Genomic DNA, 21598 nt, shown 5'->3' with positions numbered 1-21598 from the left:
TTGTCCTGGCACTCAGCAGTGTGCGGGCAGCAGCCGAGGCTCAGCACTTACCGGCAAATTCAATTTTCAAAACCACAAAAGTCATCTCTGGACTTGCACTTGGGTATTAAGCTTGACATCTGACCACTACAGTTCACTTATTTGGCCAGAGACTATGACAGGCCCATGTCAATGTGGAAGGTCTGTGGTCTCCATTCCTGATGCTTCTGAGCCCCATCAACTTGCTGAGGCTAAGTGTTCTCAGAACCTGCAGGTGGATCAATGATTCTTGCATTTCTAAAGTTCGGAAGCTTAGATAACTCTTATTATAGTTCTCTGGCAACTCAGATTAAATCCTCTTCCAAATAATTGTGAGGAACAACTCAAATGTTCTATGTTACAGAATTTGTTTATATTTAGCACTGCCTGAAATAAATGGGCTAATGGCAAATGCTTAAACTATATAGTTATTCGGGGATTTTTTTTCTCCCTCTATATATCCTTTTTAAAATACAAATTTTAGAAATTGTACAGGACCTTTTTATTGAAGACTTGCCACAATATCCCTAGATTTTAGACCCTTCTTAAAAGTGCAGGTTAACTGGTTCATGTTCAGTTAATAAATCCTATATGCCCACAAGGATCATTCTACTACAATCTAACTTATTGTGGCTACAACAAAGCTTTAAAATTTTTTTAAATAGAGGGTAACTTTTCATCAACAAACTTCACAAGTTCTCTGGTCACTTTAAATTTGGCAGACATTTAATGGTGCTGTTTATAGCCTATCTATATATATAAAATTCTCTATTTAAAACTGAAATCACTTGGCTTTAGATAAAGTGAATAAAAACCATGGAGCTGGTGAGTTCAGGTCTCAGCAGATTCTAGTCAGTATCTAGTCAGTCTGAGGTGCTGGCCTGTGGTCGTGTGGTTTCTCTGCCGTTGATAAGTGAGATGAGCTAACCCTTTTCAGGATATCCTTGCTCCATAGTTTTTCCCCTAAAAAAGCAGTTGTCTGGGTTTTCTTATGAGTCAAAATTTCAGTTTTCCTCATGAATTCATAAACTTCCTATAGAGGAGCCCAAGTATATACTACACACGGAGGAAAGGATGGGAGCATGGCCAGCGGAAGCCCTTTGTCTGATTCTAGAGCAGCACGAGTATTTGAACTTTCAAATGTCCTCATTATTCACCGTATTTAGTGCAGCTAATTTATCTTCTCTGCTAATGGGTTTTCATCTCACAAGTCCACGAACAATTATCTCATAAATTACTTGCTAAAATCTGAATTCCTAAAAGTAGTAAGAGGTCATTTACTAATCACTGTATCCCTACCTATAGCAGTATCTGATATTAAGTAGGGTTTTTTGTTTTGTTTTGTTTTTTGGTCAATGTTTGATGAATTGAAAAGATTTGAGGTCCAAAAACAATGCCATAGGACGAACCCACTTGACTTTTTCATGTGTTCAAAAAGTCATAGATGTTGTCAATACGTTTATCAGAGAAAGACAGAGAGCTGACAGGTGGGCAAAGATCATCACCTTCACTGTAGACCCAACTGGAAGGTATTATGGGGATGAGAACTGACTTTTTGATCTAATTATAAAATGGTTCTCCACTAACAAGATTTTAGATTAATGTGGAGTATAATTTATCATTACTTTTCATTTATATAGTACTGCAAAATAGCCTTGAAATTGTTTTATAGTAGCTTTACTGGAAGCATGTGAATCTTAGTATAATGGAGAAGCAGATACAAATATTGCTAAAGGTGTTGCTGTGAGAGAGAAGACTGATGTGACCAAGTCTTTATTTAATTACTGAAATTTTGTCCCAAAAATGCTTGCTACAAATGGTTTTGTTTTTGTGCTCTCAGATAGTCACGGATATATTGATCCCTCTCTGAGACCCATCTGGGATTTAGCTTTCCTTGGCAGCTCTTACGTGATGTGGGAAAAGACAACGCGGTTTTTACACTACTACATGGTGCAGCTGAATGGTGTGAAGCAGTGGGTAAGAAAAACTGAACATTCACTTTGCCACAAGAGAGACAACCAATGCCGTGTGCTTCAACTAAATCATGTGAACGTCTAACTTCACTTCACGGCAAGAGTTTTAAGTGCATTTCATTCATTCAGTAAATATTTGCAATGGGGCAGGTACTGTATTAGGGAAAAATATAGCAGTGAACAAAAAACACAGTGTAGTTGCTGTGAAGATTAATTCTAGTGAGGGATGAAAAGGGAGACAGTGAACTAGTGAACAAGAGCGAGAGTTTGCCCCGCATCACGTCCTCGGTAGTAATGCCCTTAATACTTTGGTGTGCCTTCCAAAGGCCACTTGTAAATGGTGGTAAGTGCTATGAAGAAAAATTAAGTGGGGAAAGGGGAAGGCAGGGTGTTGACAGAATTACTACTAAGATAGTCTGAAGTAAGCCCCCTCAAATTTGAGCAGAAGTGACATTGGAGCAGAGGTCTAGGGGAAGTGAGAGACAGAAGAGAGCTCCAGGCAGAGGGAATTGAAGCAGCAATGTGGCTGACGGGCTGGAGAAATATCAGTGAAGCTAGTGTGGCTGAAACAGTGACAGGGGAGTGTGCCGGGGGCAGAGGGGGGCAGTTCATGTAATGCGTGGAGGCCACCAGAAGAACCTCTCTTTCTCATGATGGGGTTTCAGCAGAGGAGGGGCATGATCTGACTTACAGTGGGACCATTCTGGCTGCTTTCTTGAGAACAGACTGTAAAGGCACACAGGAAGACCAGTCAAGTAGTGTAGTAATGCAGACGAGGCCTGGTGGTAGGTGGAGGTGGTGAGAAATATTTGGATTCAGGATATATTTTGAAGACAGACTGCTAGTATTTGATGAGGGTTGGATATGGATAGTAGAGGTTGAGAAAATTCAAGGATGATTTATAGAATTTTGGCCTAGAGTAACTGGAAAGGGAGCGTGCATTCACTGGTTGGAGAAGACTTCAGGAAAAACAAATTTGGGGAGAAATCCGCTTGATTTGGGGCATACCAAATTCTACATCCAAGTAAGAATTTAACATATAGTCATCTGTACATATGCATCTCGAGTACAGGGGAGAGGTCTGGGCTCAAATCATTACCTTGTAGATGGTTTTTAAAGCCACAAGACCAGAGGAGATCACAGCGAATGAGTGCTGTGTAGAAAAGATGGGTAAGGATTGAGTTCTAGGACACTGACTTCTAACTTTAGATTGAGAAAAGAAAGCGTTTCAAGGATGAGGATCGACTGACTCTATCAAAGGGTGATGGCAGGTCAAGTGCGATGAAGACTGAGAATCACCCATTTGATTTAGGCAGTTGGAAGTCAGTGGGGAGCTTATCAAGAGCCATCTCCCCAGCACAATGTGGACAAAAGCCTGAATGGGAGTAGGTTCAGGACAGAGTAGGAGCAGAGGAAGTGGACCCGCCATCTCTTTCCAAAAATTTGGCTATCCAGGGGAGTAAAAGAAAAGGAGGGGCTGTAGCTGGAGGCTGGGGAAGCATAGGGTTGAAAGAGGGTTTGTTTTTGGTTGTATGTTTAGGTCGGGAGATTTAACAGCATATTTATACGTTGATGAGAAAAACCTAGTAGAGGGGGCAAAGTCAGAGAAGGAAGAACTGCTGGAGTTGCTATCTTTGAGGAGGCAAGAGAGGATAAGATGAGTCCAGGAGATGACCTCAGACGGAACAAGGCACGCTCACCTGCAGGGAAGGCAGAGAACAGCAGCTGCGATGTCGGTAGGAGGCTGGACACCATGATGGTGGCCTGTGGAAGCTCCATTCTAATGGCTTCTGCCTTCTCATTGAAAAACGAGGCAAAGCCATCAGCTGAGAGCAAGGAGGTTGGGGGTGCGAGGCCTTGAACCCTGTGCAGCAGTGAGGCCCCTTGGACGTCCCTGGTCATGAATTTAGCCGGGCAACAGGCACTCTCAGCTGCATGGTGGATTTAGTCAGGGAAGTGTGATGTCGAGAGAGATGAGCATTTCCAGAGTAAACGAAATCAGCTACTCTGAGAGAGCCAAGCTGAGCCAACCGTAAGTACAGATTTCTACGACTCATTTTCTTCATGGATGGGTGAGGTAGTGCACTCACCCACGGATGGATCAGCGGCGAACACCTGTAAGTGCGAGGGTTTGCCCAGCATCATGTCAGTGGTGGTAATGCCCTTAATACTCGAGTGTGCCTTCCCAAGGCCACTTGTAAGTCAGACAACTACAAATGTAGTTCTTCTCTTCACTCGCCAAAATGAACACATTTCTTTCCCTTTAAAGAGTGCTTTTTAATAGAAATTACCGTTTAATTGATTGTTGCTACATAACGAGATAAAACTTGCTCCCTCTTTCTGTCTCTCATCTACGAACATGATCAACCCCTCAACAAGAGGCTTTTACCTTAACTGAGAAATTAGGGAAAATGGCTTGCTTACAGAGTAGAAGATGATGTTAAGATAATGAATGTGAGAGGAAAACTCAACAGGAGCAGGTCTACACAGAGATAACGGAGAAGAAATGAGGATCTTTTAACATCCATGTTTTCCTTTCCCTTACAGTTTTACATGACATGTTGCCAAACTAACCACCAGGACACACCGCAGTTCAGAAATACCAGCCCCGTTTCTCTCCCGTTCTAGCCAGTGCACCACCTGTCCATTAATACCCCTCAACCAACCTGCAAGAGGGAGAGTAGAAACAATGTAGGTGTGGAAAACAAGAACGTTGATTTTTTTTACACTGCGGGATTTGGGTTTTAGATCAATAATTCATGAATATGCAACTGACGTGCTGGGTCACCCAAGGCAAAAATCACTTCATCTCTTAGAGCCTATTAAATGAGGATTCATAAATTTACTGAAGTCCTTGAAACGAACATAAATCTAAATCACTGATGTAATTGGGAAATTTGGTTTCAAGGTTGCTATGCATTTCAGCTTAGAATTGTCTTAAAAAAAAAAAACTATGCACATATTCCCAGATTTTCAAATTCTGCTATTCGGTGGCTACTCAAGATTCTCGTGATCTTTCAGCCACAAGTGAAACAAGCAACAATTTTTAGACCGTCACTTAGATCAGGAAATCCTGGTACTGTCCTGGGAGACTAGAAGCAGGACAGTAGGGCTGACAAAGTCACAACTGCCCAGCACATGAAGAGGAGGTCAGGGAGGTGCTCGGTGGCCTTAGGTAGCCCAGGAAAGTACAAGGATTACACTTTTTTCAAATGCATCCCAGGTTAGAATTACTAACTTTACACTCAGGGTTAAACTCACCTTTTAAGGCAAGTGTGGAAGGAAGTGTAGGATTATAAACCCACAGCTTCAAATGAACTCAGCTTGAGGGAAGTGTGAGCTACGAAAGAAAGGACCAAATGCAAACATTACATAAGACACATCTTACTGGCACAGCTATTGGCATTAGAACCGAACAACAGATGTCATTCCCAATACCATAAGGACTATGACAAGGGCAGGGAGACATTTGCTGGCTAGCGGGAGAGAAATGGATAAAGACTTCCCTTACACTCTTAGCCTTTCATATGAATTGAGGAAAGTAAAACTGAGTGTTGTTCCAACTCTTATCATTACCAGATATTGTCAGCACCCCAAATTATCTAACCTGAGGCACATCACTATCAATCAGTGCAAGTCCTGCCGTAACTAGAGGCCCCCACTGGCCCAGGGTACGTTATAGAAACCATCTTATTTATTCAGCTAAGAAATCTACTTTGGGGATCATATATTAATAGCCTAAGCTTACTTACTCTCTACAAAAACCACCCTGGTTCTGCTGGGGATCATTCTCTGTCTCTTTGGGGTGAGGGTGGAGGGTGGGGTGGGTAATGAGTAAGGAAAAGGGAACAAACAAAATATTTCCAGTCTGTCTCTAGGAAGATTAAAGTGCTGAGTTTCCAGAATATGTCACAGTAAATCATCATCAATTTGGGCTAGAATGACTTGGCATTTGTGACGATTTGAACAGAAGCCAAGGAGATTATTTCTGAATAATATTAAAAATAATGACTTCTTGGCAGAGCCGGTTTGGTGAGGACAGTCCAACCCTGCAATACCTTGCCAGACTGGGGTGTACAATGCCCGCTCTGTAGTCTTGAATAAGCCCTGTTTTTTTTTTGGTTTGGTTGAAGGGTGCTTCCTCCTGCAGGCAAAAGAACCCATAAAAACAGAAATGCAAGGGTTTCAATAACTTGACTAAGGAAGGTCTTCATTAAGTGGTACAGCGTTTCCAAGCATTACAATGACCCAGGTTTTTGTATTCAAAACGCATAACACTGTGTAATTAGCAGAAGAGTTTGTCAAATGGAGTTGGAATTCCATCCTTTGTTTCCAGCCTTGCCTGTTATTTTTGCCAAAATCGGGAGACTACCGTGATTTCTTTCAGAAATGGTTTTTCCAGAAACAGAATAAGAAGGCATTGACCTGAAAAACCCTTTAAGTTTATAAGTAAAACCAATTTTTTAATTACAGAAAAATACATGGCCACATAGTGCAGGCCGCACAAAAGTCTGAGGCAGAAATCACATGCCACAGTAGCCTGCTGGCGTGGGCATCTTAGGTAACTATCTTCTTCCAAGTGAGGATGGTTATTACCAGGGGAGGGTCAAGCAAGGCTCAGGGAACCCTTGAACCCAGCAATGCCTGATCGGTGTCTGGGGCCTCCAGAAACGGTTTCTTTATAAAAGAAACACCGAATGTTCTCTTATGAGTTCTCTGACTTTGCAGCTTGTGTCTCAGATACTTGCTTTGAACATTCACATGTACCCTGCCAGGCAGGTGGGAAGGACACCTACCTAAGGGTGCAAAGACATAGAAAAGCCATCAATTTCTGCTCAGTCTGGGCCCCCTCTTGGATCTTCTCCCTCCAGCATCCTCCCCTCATTCTGGAAATGTCATGGCTTGTAAAAATCTCCATCATTTTAAGCAAAACCTGATATCAAGTCTTTTTGTTTGCCTTTGAATTTTTATAGTCTTTAATAGTCTCAATAAAAACCTATAGATTAAAATTATAACCCAAGTTAAATTTATTTTTTATGTCTTCCATCTTCACTAGAAGAGAGCTAAGCACCTAAGATCTCCACCCTCACCCCCCAAAAACACAACCCAGGAAGTGTCAAAAACCAAATAGGAAACGCTAGTAAAACAGACAGGTACCAGTGAATGGGAGGTGAGGAGGGCTGCCTGCACCCTGGGTTTCGAGGCAATGTGGTGAAGCATGTAGCATGTGGGTGGAGAGGTGAGTAGGTCTTGGTTTGAATCCCCATTTGTCACTTTCTAGCTGTCACCTCAAGGGACCTGCCCTGTAAAACCAGGCTCATAATACACACTCTTGTAAGGCAGTCAGAATTACACAAAAACATGAATCAAGTGCCTAGCACAGGACGCGGCCCATGTGGCATCCTGGAAGGACTGGTTGCCCTGCTCCTTGTCTTACTGCCTGGCACATCAAGGCTAACACATCAGCTTAAAGTACATCTACAGTATCAGGATTCCTAAGGCTGTCTAAAGACTCTCCCTATCCCTACTGACCTTGGCCTCCATCAAAAAACATTAAGTATTAGAGAAAAAGTGATAGAAAGACATTCAATTCACTTTTCATATAACTCAGCGACCTAACAGTAAGAATCTGTCTATGACTTAATGTATCTTGATGTAGGATCCTACCAAAAGGAAAGGAGGCTAAAACTTCAAGAGGCAGGAGATTCAAGGCATCTGTGCAGTTTGTAAGATAAGCCTTCCAAATTCTGAGCTAATGTAAACCTGCCGATTTATTTCACTCTTTTTTCCTTCCTCTAGAAAACAGATGATGATGCAATTGACTTTGAGTATACTGTTCTGCTCCATGAATTCTCTACACAGGTAAAATACAAAATTATATATAGAATTGTTTTCACCAGAAGTTTTGCAGATCGTAACATTTTAGAACTCTTCTTTCCTAGGAAATCATCCCCTGTCATGTTCACTTGGTCTGGTACCCTACCAAACCACTCAAAGTGACGTACCGCTGTCAGGGGCTGCAGACACCTGAAGAAGCCTCTGGAATCGAGGAAGGATCTGCTGTGGCACCAACAAAACTTAGTAATTTCTGAAAAGAAAAAAAAAAAGCCTGCTTATTGCAAATGCTAAACAAAATGACTGTGCTAAATAGCCTACATCATTATCCTAGTAAAACAGCTAAGGTATAAGGCATTACAATAATTCAGGAAAGCCCATGATGCTCAAAAATGAAAAATATTGAGGTTCTTAGAAGATAATATATTTCAATGAAAGCAAATAATAGGAAAAATGTTATCTGTTTAAAAGGAATTTTACAATTTTTTATGATTTCAAAGAAAGTATTCTTTTATAACTCAATAGCTACTTTTAAATAAGTGTTTACATTTTTAAATAAACTGTTAAATGTGTTTGTAGAGATTTGCTATGTAGGTAGATTTTGTGCTAAGATGGCATTAAATTAACTTATTATTAAAGTCAAGAGTCTGCAAACAAGTATTAAATGGAACAGTAATGTAACTGAGAATATTGGGTTGCCAAAAAGTTCGTTTGGTTTTTTCTGTAAGATGGCTCTAGTAGCACCTAGCTGTCATTAACTTCATTCGAAATAATTGTTAGACTATCTAACAATACAGTCTTATCAGTGTGCATTTAAAAAAAGTTATCAAAGTTGGTAAATCTTTTGTGTAGCCTTTTTAATACTGAAGATGAAAGAAAATAGGCAACATTTCAGCATAGTATGCTTAGTATTTCAAGAAAGGTAAAAACGCAACTGAAATGCAAAAAATGATTTGTGCAAAGAAGGTGCTGTGACTGACTGAATGTGTCAAAAGTAGTTTGTGAAGTTTCTTGCTGGAAATTTTTCACTGGACAATACTCCATGGTTGGGTAGACCCAGTGAAGTGAATAGCAATCAAATTGAGACATTAATTGAGAACAGTCAACGTTATACTACATGGGAGATAGGTGACATCCTCAAAATATCCTAATCAATAAAGTTATCAGTGAAAATGAAAAATGTGTCTTTTATTTTACAGAAGAAACTGAACAGACCTTTTGGCCAACCTATATATCAAGTATTTATGATTTTCATTTTTAAGGACAATTTGGACCCAGTGTTGGCCTAAGTAATTTACAAAGCAGACACAATATGTACCATAATCCAATTCGGTGGCGTACATCCTCAAGGAAGGCAGAACTGATCCAGGAAACGTGGCCATTGTTTGCCTCTCAAATGAGTATCATTTAATGAAACGCTCACACCTGTGTGTAAAAACCTTTAGCCAAATTCCTTGGCTAGTAACTGGTCAGAAAGGATCAGTCTTAAAATATACCACAATATTACTTTTAAGTCTGTACTATAAGAAAACTGGGAAAGTTTACACAGAAGAGAAAAAATTTAAACACGTAGATTCTTACAAAATAAAACATGGATGACACTGTTGCTTTTTAGATCTAGTTTATATATTTTTCTATTTAAAATGTCAACACAAAGCACTGGAAGCAGTCATGTGAAGAAAACATCAGATCTCCCACCTGTATCATAATGCAGAGAAAACACTTTTGCTAAAATATCAATCTGTAATGACTAAGTCATGCAAAACAAAAGGATGAACTCCTCTAACTGAAGTTCCCTAAAAAAATCTTCAGAAAAGGTGCCAAGAACATTGCAATGGCATATTCAATGTCTTTTGGCCTTTAATCACTCTTGTAGTGTCCCATGAAGGGCTATAAGGGGTTTCAGTTTTTCAAAATCTCAGCTCATCCTCAAAAAAGCTCTTTTAATTAGTGAGATTAGACTCGCCTATTATCATAATTCAACCGGCTAAGGACTCTTAAGTTGATCCTGTAACCGATTTATTTCAGTTTAATAGACAATGAAGGGAAATTCTACACATACAGATGACATACATACACAATTACAAAATTTATAAATTTACAAAACCCACAAAAGTTAAACCTACCAAAAATTTCTCAACATCACTGTTAGAACATCTTTTTGTACACCAATTCTAAAATTGCTGGTTTTACTAATACTTTCGCTAGCTTACAGCAGAGAAAAATCACTTGCATCTACCTTAATATAACATGAAAAACTCTAAACTCTCTAAGCCCTCTTTTTATTAAGTCTAAATTCTTCTAAATCACAGAGGCAATGGCAGCTATATACAGCATCACAATCATTTTCCTAGCCTCTCTCAGAATTTTAAGACATGCCCAGCAGTACCAGGATTTTGTTTACATACCATTTGATTCTACTCAGTTTCATTGTTTTCCCACCTGAATTATTGTTAGAAGTTCTTTTCAAAGTCAGTTGGAAGTTTCCATATTTGCCCCTGAATGACAGTCCTGCATGACATGAGTCTATTACACCCATTTTTCTCAGCTTTGAACCTGTTCTATGACCTCTCCTGGCTTTTCAAGTGCTAAGCACGTAACATGCTGCCTGGCACTTATTTGAATGAATGCTCACAATAAATTGTCTTGAATACAATTCACTATTTCAATGATGCATTCCAGTATTATTTATTTGAAGACACCTTAACCAGCAATTAAAGGTCTAATTCAATGATTTATAGTTTTAGCAATGCAAATAGCTGCCTTCTACAAAGAGATGTATTCCTTCATGTCACAATTTACTACTATCTGGTGGCCATCTAATTTTATTGGCATCAATTTTAAGACTCATCCATATTTCAAAACTATTAAAATAAGACTTCAGAATTGATTACATTTCAGTGATTTTACAACTAAACAATCTGTGAGTGAGCAAGGAGGAAAGCAATAGCAGAAAATTGACTATTTCTTTAAAGGTAAAGTTATTAAACAAAGAACCACTAATCCAAATACTAACACCACACAAAAGAATATTTGTAATAGGACACATCTGAATTGGTCTTCCATTTCAGGTGTTTGAAGGTGCAGGAACTACAGTATTGCAGTGGTCGTTAACCTTACCTGTGTATTAAAATCACTTGGAAAACTTTTGATCTTGATCCAGAGAAGCAGACGATCTAGGGGTTGGCCTCGGTGTTTCTTTGAAAGGTCCCAGGTAGTTTTCAAAGTGTGGCCAGGAGTGGGAATCAGGGCAATACTGCTTGTGCTGCTACCATTCTCCAACACAAGCAACTGTTTTTCTTAAATTAGTCAACAACTATCCTTCACAACAGTAGTATTTTTTTAAATCCTCATTTATATATTCTTATTAATTTCTTTCTTGCTACAGACCTTGGCTGGTATGTGGTCTTTGCTAACTATAAGCAAACCAATGAGTTAGCAAGAAGTGTGGGTTCTGGTCCTGGATCTGCTCTAGGTGATCCTATTCTAGTCACTGCCGTCATCAATGAAATGTTGGTGTTGGATTAGGCAACTATGCTCTTTTCTGACACTATGTCTTTATAACCAGAATGTTTAACACATTAACTGCCATGTGAGTTATATTTACAGGTAACTCACCCTGGTTTAAGCCCAGGGCCTTGTGAAGAGTACACAACTCACACGTCACTTTGCCTTGGGTGCCTCGTGGTGTAGAGGGAACTCACGCTGCCATGCTATAACATATATACCACATGAAGAGTGGCCTCATGGATAAAACCCTGCAGATGGTTTGTGAAAATCTTACTTACTGATGGTGTTATTGTTAAATTAATACTGGCAATTTAAAAATGTGGATCAAATGAATAGAAGTTAACTTATTTTCTATTTATTTTAACCTTTAAATTTCACTAAATCTGACATGTAAACAAAAACACTTCCTTTATGAACAGTTTCTAATTTTTCCCATTACTTTTTCATCAAATCATAAAGAAATATTTTGGTTTCAATGTCTTTATTCTATTTTTGTAAAAAAACATCATGGCTCTAGGGAAAAATTTTTTTTTTCTAGTGTGGCAGTCAATGTGTTAACAAGCTAAAAACATTAACATTCATCCTTCTTAGTTCTAATTTTTCTGACTGCTGGCAACAGCCAGAGGAACTGTGCTAGATTCTATGAAAGAAGTCCCTCATCAGGAACAATATTCTAAGTGACTTTGGAGAGCATGAGATGCCGATGAAATGCCAACGCCGCAACATTTTTCAGGCTTGATGGTATTGCAGCCACAGACATATTCATGTGGAAAATGCACCTGAGATGATGAATAAACAATTTAATTATCAACCCCAAACAAAACGAGCTGCATGGTCTCGGACGAGTGATTCACGTTCTCAGCGCTTTCCTCTCCTCCGTTACAAAATGGACACAATAGCACCTACTTTCATAGGGGAGTGAAAACTGAATCAGATAATGCATTTAAAGCATTTAGCAAATGCCTTGAAAACATGTGCACAATACTTTAAAAAAACCTTTTTTCTAGAAACCTTGTTATAAAGCCAAATCTATAAATCAAGAAGAAACAAAGGAATTTAAAGGTTATTTTATTTCTATTATTCACTAAGGGAAAGAATTTGGATATGTCTGTCACTTCACATAATTTATGGATGAAGCAATTCTGAACAATATGGTAGAACTGCCAGGGAAGACCAACTTATTCCAAAAACAAAAGCTTAACATTTGTTCTTTCACAATCTCAGTGAATACAACATGATAAATCCCAACAGATTCAGATTCAACTAGTGTTTAGTAGGTGAATGAAACTGACTAGGCAGGAACTCTGAAAATTGTATTTTGTTATTTAGAGCAGCGTGAAACCTTAAGATAAACATGACAACAACTGCATATGCAAGGGTCTGTTTTTTACCTCACAGGTCCACGAGAAGGTAACATTTATACTCCTAAAAGAAGGCAGCTACAAATTTGCAGAAACCACAAATTGAAGCAATCAGCTCTATATAAAACAGCTAGAAATTTAGCTGGCACTTTAATACCCCAATGAAGAATCTGAAAAATGTTTTCTATTAAGATCATATGGAATCTACTCTTAAACAAAAAAGCCTGCCTATTAAAAGGTGACACTTCAAGAACTGTCATGATGTGTACAATTCATTTTCATATGTTTAGCAAAACAATAATTTTTAAAAAATTAAAAATATAAAAGTATGAGACATATAGATAGCAGGTGAAACAAATATTACAAAACAAATTATCTGATTAACAAATTGTTAACAAAATTGTTCACTGTTGACACTAGATGGAAGGTATATGGCTGTTCTTTGTACTGCTCTTTCAGCTTTACTACATTAAAAATTCTTATGATAAAAATTTGGAAAGGAAGGTTATATACATTCTAAGCTTAGAAGTAGAACTAATATGTCTCTTCCCCCCTAAAATAAATATTAAATAATTTCAGTAATGATATTTTATTTGAGGCTTTTCAGTGAATTATAAAACTAGTCAACAGAGTTGAGATATATACAGAATTAACTTTGATATGATAGGAACTCCCGAATAAAATAGGAAGGGCTTCTAAAATTTCTTGTTTCCGCCTGAATTCATTTCACTGAAAGCCATTAAAATATCTAAACCCTGCAGATTCATTTCAAGTTAGTCCATGTGAGGAAAGTTAGTTCTTGGCTTTTCCTTTTTTTACAGGAAGTTGACCTGTAGCTTCCAAATACTTATTAATGAGGTCCTCTTGTGTGGCTGGTGAACACGGCTGATATCTGCAGTATTCCATTGTGTATTCTCCCTTCCCCTGGGAATTAAAAAAAAAAAAGGGCAGAGATTAAAAAATATTTTTTCTAACTATCAAGTAAAGTCATAAGCAACCAAGATTTCACAAATTTGATCATTTTGTAGTATAGCCTCTTAGAGGAAACAAAAATAAAACTTAAAACACTTGCTTACCTCTGTGCATGACCGAAGTTCAGTGGAATAACCAAACATATCATTTAGAGGGACCTGGAAACAAACAGCAGATATTTTAGCATCACTTATTGGAAAATATTTGAGAAAAACAGAGAAGCCTTAGCCACTTAATTCCCTCAGAGTTAGGTTTCTACTAATAAATCTTGGTCTAAAAGAACTAAAAGCCAAAAAGAAACACATTTTTGTTTTACTGCAAGTAGAATCCTATTTGAAAATAACTTCATGTGACAGTCACAACCAGAAACCGAGTGGTTCCATTTCACGGAGCAGACAGCACTGACAGCCAGCCCTCCTCATCCCATGCCGCTCTCAGGCCGAGCTATGGAAATGTTAACACAACCTTCCTTTGGACACCTTAATGATAAGCTGATAGCAGTGTCTTCTAGGAAGCCTTACAGAATGTGATAAAACAGGAAATGAAATATTATCCCAATAAATTAGAGATAACATAACAAAGCAGCTATGCAAAATAAAGCTATGAGAAAGATGACTAAATATCTAAAAACAATGACATTCACAAAACACTGACCTAAAATGAATCTTATTTTTAGATTTTGCACTTAAGAGTTCCTCTAACAGTAAATTATAGAAATTGCCACATATCTATAAGCCACAAATTCAACACTCAAATAGCCAGGAAAATGTGTCCATTTGTTTTACAAGCTCCCCAAACAAAAGCCAACTCTAACTTCCTGCTGTAGTTAGTGAAAGCAAGACTGGCAGTGACCAACAGTACTTACTTCTGCATACAGTGTAAAATAGTCCTCAACTCCATCCTGTCCTGTGATTACTCCGTGGCGTCGGTTAATTCCTGCCATCACTGCTCCCTGAAATTCATTTGGGGCCATAATTTCCACAGACATAATGGGTTCGAGAATACATAATGTTGCATTTGCCAAGGCTGTATTTAAAAAATAAATAAATTAGTTTATTAATCTTTAAACCAACTGGAACACTTTTCTATCCAAATATACAAAAGGGAGATAGAAGGTATTTTCCCAAAGGCACACACACAAAGGATGAGGTTAAAATATTTAATCTGGACTAATTTTTCCATAGCAATAACAGTCACTTGTCTAAATGGAAATTTCAAAAAGACAAAACTTAGCTTTAGTATCAGTATTTCCATTACTATAATTTTATCCTTAAAAATCATTAAGCTGCAGAGGATAATATAAAAGCGGTCTTAAAATTTCATTCAGTCAAGTCCTTTACTATGTAAATTACATGGTCGAGAGATACTTATTCTTTCTATCTGTATACAGATATACACACTTTTCTCATGGGTGCATATGTGTATAATATAAGCATATACATCTATATTTACATTTCATATAGGAACAATGAAAAAAGATGAAGTTCTTGGTTAATTGATAACCATACCAATTCTCTTGCTTTATGTAATCTCTAACCTCTATCTCCAGGAAAGCTACCAATTTTCACGTAAGAACCAGCATTGAACTATCGGTGATTTCGAATTTGTTTTAATTGTACTTTTAAAAAGTATTGCTATTATACATTTATGTTAAGTATCTTACAATTTTGTCAATAACACTCCAATAAAGCTGAGAAGAAAAGAATATAAAGTGACTATAACTAATCTGTCAGTTTAAGATTAAAGTGGTACACACTTAAGAGGAAAAAAGGCAAGTGTTTTATTCTTAATTGTACCTAAAAAAGTCTTATTTTCTTTGTTACTTTATTTCCCCCTTTTCCTACTAACATAATCCTCAGATTGTGACAGGATTTCTAGATCACAGATTTCAACTGCATTTGTTAAATATGTTTATTGATTTTAGAGAGAGAAGAAGGGAGACAGAGAAACATCAACTGGCTGCCTTCTGTATGTGCCCCAACTGGGTATCAAACCTGCAACCTTCTGGTGTGTGGGACAGGCTCCAACCAACTAAGCAATCCAGCCAGGGCTCAACTGCGTTTTTAGTAGACAGCTGGCATAAAGAAAATAGAGGATTCTCTCCCCTTTCACAGCGGAGAAACAAAAACAGAAATTACTAATGTCCCCCATTAATTTCAATAAAATAAGGAATTAGCAAACTGGTTAAGTTATGAACAACCTTTTCCAACCAAGGCCCCAACCTAATCACAGATGCAAACAGACCAAAAACAACATAAAGTCTAAAATTCATTCAGAATTAATAAAATCCTGATTTATAGAAGGCTTAGAAAATGTGTTGATTAATCTAATTTTCTACTGTTCATTTTGAAATGAAATGTTGAAAACATTTCTGAAATGTTTTGTGACTCATGATACAATTTTCCTGAAGACACTTACAGACATCACTAAAGATACTTACAAACTACCATATAACATACAGAAAAGATGACAAAGAGAATGAACTTTCTGGCTTCAGGACACAGCTCTGAAGTTCCTTTGTTAGATAACCCCAATGTCAGACTGCTGCTTGTCTTTTGCTTCCTCTCTTAAAAGCAATGAATCAGATATATTTGCAGTTGCTTAGGGCTCTGTTTCACAAGGGTTTTTAATATATATATATATATTATTCTGTGAGAGGCTGACAATTTTATCAGTTTAGCAAGAAGTCTGCACTGTGAATATGGTTTACTAATTCTTTCATAATACATTGCCATTCTCAAAATGCCTAAAATCCTTCAATGTCCTACATGAAAAAAATTAATTATAAATTTATGGATTTCCTGACATCGGAATAGTCACAGAAAACAATGACTGTAGTTAATATTTCTTAGAATTCTGAGCATTTCTCTCTTTTCTGTTAAAAAACAACTTACAGGTTATAAATGATTTTAAATATACAAAAATTAACAAATAATTTAGGAGAACAGGGTAGGCTTTTAATTTTGTAAGAAAGAGAATAGACTAATCTATTGTCACTTCTATGAACATCTGCCCAGGAATAGTCATGTCCCCTGGTGTGCTGCCCAGTGCTCTGGGAAGGGAAGACATTATGGGGAAAATAGTCACAGTGATGTGGCAGGTGCTGGGACATAGCATACCTTGTTTAACAGCACCTTCTCCTGCACGGATGAAAGAGATTTCATTGGAATCGACCATGTGATGCGCTCCATCTTGCAGAACAAACCGGAAGCCAGAGAGTTTGTGACCAGACAGAGGGCCCTTTTCGCAGGCATCCAGAAACCCCTGTTGATGAATGAACACCACTTCTGGCGTGAGTGGATTTGACTTGCAGATGCATAACCAAGAACTCCCAAACATTTTAGTATTCAGAAGTTTAATACGTTTATGTTTGCTATATTTCACTCCTCAAAAAAAGTTTTCAAAGTTGTATAGCCTTACTACTGAATTACTGTATTGTGGCATCTAGATGAATAAACCCTTAGAAAAGCATGTTAGTTAAAGGTGTGAGCTGGTTTAAAAATGATGCTGAGAGTGATAGTCACTTTCTCAAAACCCCATCTTAGGGGATTACACAACACTCATAACCCATGACAGAGACAGCATGATCTTAATTTTATAGGGGGAAGGCAAATCTAAGGAACTTCCTATGAGAAAACCCCCACCCAAACTGGCATTTATTCAACAGCTGTGTCTTGAGCTCCTACTGTATGCCTGGTACTGCTCTCCCTCACCAGCAGATCACTACATCATCGCTTCAGTGCTACACAGTGTCAGAAAACTAAAATGAAGAGGTAATTCTTCCAAATGCAATTCTTCTTTTTAAAAAACAGCTTCAGTGAGGTATAAATGATATATAATAACTATACATATTTAAAGAGTACAATTTGATAAGTTCATAGTTCTTTTTCATTCAGTCACCTAACTTGTATTTGTAGAGCTCCTACAATTCCGGTTCATTTTTCTTGGCAAAACAATCACATGACTGCACATACCCCATAATATTTTTCTGATATTTCAAAACAATAAACATTTTATGCTAATAAAATATCTAAGCTCTCAGTTACCTTAATCTTGGAAAATAGAAGATATTGACAAAAATACTGTCTTGAAATAAAGTATAATGAATAAAATACAACAATCACAGAAAAGGCTATCACCACTGAAACCGAAGTTATATTTTGTTAATAAAGATTTGTAAAAGGTTTAAAAAAACAACTAAATAGGCTTCTCAACCTATAAAAACAGTTGCTAAAAGTTTACCACAGTTTTAAAGCCAGTGACCTAGAAAGCAAACAAAACACTAACCATTTATATGTGCAAAGCACTTCCCAATTCCCAAAGAAAAGTCAGTCTTCTCTGATCCTCTGCTTTGTGAGGGGTTCCAGTTTAAGTATTTTACTCTCATTTTATAGATAAAGAAGCTGGCTCTGAACACTGTGAGCTACCATACAGCACACAAACCAGTAGCAGAGTTGACAGCAGCACCCAGGTGTTGGGATTCTTAATGATCATTCTATGACAATAGTCCCCTAAAATCTTCATAAATCCTAAATGACTACTATAAATTTCAACTGCTGATCACAATCAATGGAGTAGTTTCAATTTATCAGGAGAAATATATAACTTTAGTAACTCACCAAGAGAAATAACCATGGTTAAGAAACTGGCTTCCCTTCATTGTCATGCCATATATGTATAGGTCTTCAACTTACTGAATTGAAGATTCTTAATCGGATGGAAAGCTTAACAATTACATAAAGAAGCTGTACTGTAACTAAAATGAATCATGAAAGACAGTGTGATAGAAATGTGATTTGATACCACCTAATAAACTGTTTTTGATTTTGAAAAACGCATTTTTTTTTTTTTTTTACCTTTTCTACTGCAGGCACAAATTGCTTTGGAACATTTGACCCGAATGTTTCATCTGAAAACTCCAACTTAGTGTAGTTCTCTGGGTCCAGGGGCTCCAGGACACCTATCACTTTTCCAAACTGGCCAGCACCACCCGATTGTTTTTTATGTGTAAAGTCAAACCTGAAAGTAATTTAGGAGGGAAAAAAAAAATCAATATAGCATTATGTAATTACCAAAATGAAAGCATTCCTACTAACTTAAATGAAAAGCCACATTTCATCATTTTTACTTTTTCTTTGAATATGATGGCCATGCTATAAAGTTTTATTGTAGAATTTATTTAAAAAGGAACTCTCTCCTTTCTGTCCGTACTAACAGGTGAGGGTAGAGTACACCACCAAAATAATCCAAGGCCTCAATTATGCCAATTCTGAATTTATTTCCCAAGTAGGAAAGTAGAAGTCAAGTAATTATTAATAAAATAATAAGTCAGTCTAAGATTCTTGTTCCAGTAACCTACATTCCAAAGAGCTTACCCATTTCTTTTGGAATGCCTCCCTTTCCCGGGACAGTGCTCGCTCCTTAAACCTCTACAGCTGAGGACAGTTATTTGAAAATGGGAGCTCTGCAGTTTATTTATTCAGACAGTCACTCTGTGATTTTACTACTTGGACATTATGGACTGATGCAATACAAGAGAAGGGAGTTTCAAGTGGAATCATTAACACCCCAAAATGATAACGACTACATGGCTCAGTGGATTGAGCGTCGGCCTGCGAGCTAAGTGTCGCTGGTTCGATCTTCCAGTCAGGGCACATCAGAGAAGGAAAACTCTGACTCCAAAAAACCTCCGCTGCCTTGCGGCATACCTCTTCAGGGGAAAGGCTAAGGGAGTAAACCCCGACAGAAAATCCGGAGCCGGAGTCCCTAAGGCGGTTTGACATTGTAGTCAACACCGGCAACTCCTGCGGTGCACCTGAAGCCAAGCTGTATTGACTCCGTCTTTCCCTTGGACCCTTCAGCTGCGAAGAGAGGGGGGTCTGCTGCATGGGCAACAGCAGACCCTCCATATCACCCTGCCCAGGCTCTGTAGCTTCAGCTTCACTGGAGAGGACACTCCAGCGTCATCGCAAGATGTCGATTCAACACGGGAGGAGACAGATACCGTGTCACTCCCGAGTCGGACTGCACAGCCATTCTCGGCGGTGCAGATAGACTCTTAAGAAGCTACACCATCGTCTCTCAAGACGGACGGCTGCCGACGACGACGACGACATATGTCATTCAAATATATATACAGACACAGTTCAGTGTTGACTTTAAATCACTAATGGCAACATAAATAGAACAGATCAAGCATTTTACATACATAGTAAGCATATATAAACATAGGGTACTATCTCACTAAAAAACATTTCATGAGTATCTACTGTTTGCAAGGCATTTCTTCCTTTAAAATGAAACTTCCTCAAGACCATATGCTGGTCCTTTCAAAATTGTCTGCAGATAACTGCAGATAAATGGCATTAATGAGCGTGTGTTGCTGCACCCTTATCCGTGAGTGGTTTAGAAGAAGTATGTATCTATTTTGGTAGGAGATGCTACTTAGGCTCTTTATTTAAGAGCCTGGTGAAATCCCTTTAAGTAGTCTTCCAGTAGTTAAGAGCTTCAGGATGGACTGGGAAAAACAAAACACTGAAAGGATAATTTCCCTGGGAGGGATGAAGTAGTCATCAGAATGAGGAGAAGGAAAGCAGAAGAGAAACAACTGCCAAGTCCCCAGAGATTACTAAAGGGATTGCAAAACTGGTTCGCTGATATATTGTCAGGTATGCATGAGTCCTTGAGACATTTTAAATTGCTTTTAATTTGACAGTAATATAGCATCTATACAACATACTCTAGATCCGTGCTGTTATATGGTGATCAGTAACCACTAATATATACATTTAAATTAAGTGAAATGAAATAAAATTTAAGATTCAGTTCCTCAGATGCACTAGTCACATATCAAGTGGTTATCAGGACAGCACAGAGAGAACATTTCCATCACTGCTCTAGGTTCCACGGGACAGAACTGCTCGGAGTGCCAACGCACAGACAAGGAAGTGATCCGTGCAGGTTCAGGGACCAGATACAAATTTATAATCAAGTGGATGTCAAATAACAAAACGCCTATGTGCCAGGTCTGTACTAAGTGCTTTTTATGGCTTGCCTTACTTGTTCTATACCACATACTGATGAAGTAGGTATTATTTTATCACCATTTTACAGATGAGAAACCTGAGGGTCAGAGAAGGTAACTTGCCCAATACGATACTGCTGTTATGTGGCAGAGCCAGGATCTGCGCCAAAACCCATGCTCATCATCACACATTTTTCTTAGAAAGCTAATAAAAATATATAAACTGATTTAATCTGCAAATGATGCCTTCACTTCAAACGCTGTTAGAGGGCGCTGCACAAATAGATTTTACAATAGTTTAAATAGAGAAGAGGTGGGAGAGTGTAGGCACGCTGAAGGTAAAAGAACCCATGCCCCTGTGGTCAGATCAGTGAAATGCCGTGAAAGGTAATTTACTTTTGGCAAAACATCACTTCTCACATTAAAATTAATGTTAATTAAATTATGTTGGTTTTATTGTTTACTTTATGTCATAGATTCATTTTGACTTTACAGTCATACCAAAGTAGCAGGCCGTAGACGTTTTTTCTTAGTTTTATGTTTATACAGTTACATAAAATTATAATTTAATTTACCTGATCTCAGAGGCCAATAATAATTTTGTTACTTTCAAGATAACCCATGTATTACTTTAGGATAATCTCTCTTCACTAACCATTCATGAAACTTTAGTAAGATTTCAAGGACTCAAATATAGGAATGAGATCCTTTTAATACACTTTAATGCTTAAATAGGCAGTTAAATTCTTTAATGTGTTTATATTAAGAAAAACAAAACCTAAATTGGCACGTGTACTTTTAATAAATTTGTTACTTCCTAACCTATACTATTAGCCTTGATCTACAGAGATAGCAATTGTATTCATAAAGCTTCCAAATGGTGACCTTATCTAGGAATCACACAT

The 21598-nt window shown here is 37.9% G+C and overlaps 2 protein-coding genes across 2 annotated transcripts in view; one reads left to right on the top strand and one right to left on the bottom strand.

Moving 5' to 3' along the window:
- RARRES1 (retinoic acid receptor responder 1) overlaps window positions 1-10495 on the top strand; it is a 32967-nt gene extending 22472 nt beyond the window's left edge. The window contains exons 4-6 of the mRNA XM_090273226.1: window positions 1859-1995; window positions 7791-7853; window positions 7934-10495. Coding sequence (XP_090129352.1) covers window positions 1859-1995; window positions 7791-7853; window positions 7934-8083 — 350 coding nt within the window. The 3' untranslated portion in view covers window positions 8084-10495. The remainder of the gene's footprint in view (window positions 1-1858; window positions 1996-7790; window positions 7854-7933) is intronic.
- Window positions 10496-12388: 1893 nt separating this feature from the next.
- GFM1 (G elongation factor mitochondrial 1) overlaps window positions 12389-21598 on the bottom strand; it is a 41603-nt gene continuing 32393 nt past the window's right edge. The window contains exons 14-18 of the mRNA XM_090273251.1: window positions 18526-18688; window positions 16789-16933; window positions 14535-14695; window positions 13774-13827; window positions 12389-13621 (exon numbers count right to left, since the gene is read on the bottom strand). Coding sequence (XP_090129377.1) covers window positions 13490-13621; window positions 13774-13827; window positions 14535-14695; window positions 16789-16933; window positions 18526-18688 — 655 coding nt within the window. The 3' untranslated portion in view covers window positions 12389-13489. The remainder of the gene's footprint in view (window positions 13622-13773; window positions 13828-14534; window positions 14696-16788; window positions 16934-18525; window positions 18689-21598) is intronic.

This window comes from Furipterus horrens, unplaced genomic scaffold (genome assembly GCF_987537825.1).
Source record: "Furipterus horrens unplaced genomic scaffold, mFurHor1.1.pri manual_scaffold_1, whole genome shotgun sequence".
Lineage (NCBI taxonomy): Eukaryota > Metazoa > Chordata > Mammalia > Chiroptera > Furipteridae > Furipterus > Furipterus horrens.
The sequence above is the reverse complement of the archived record's forward strand: the minus strand, read 5'-3'. Positions and strand labels throughout refer to the sequence as shown.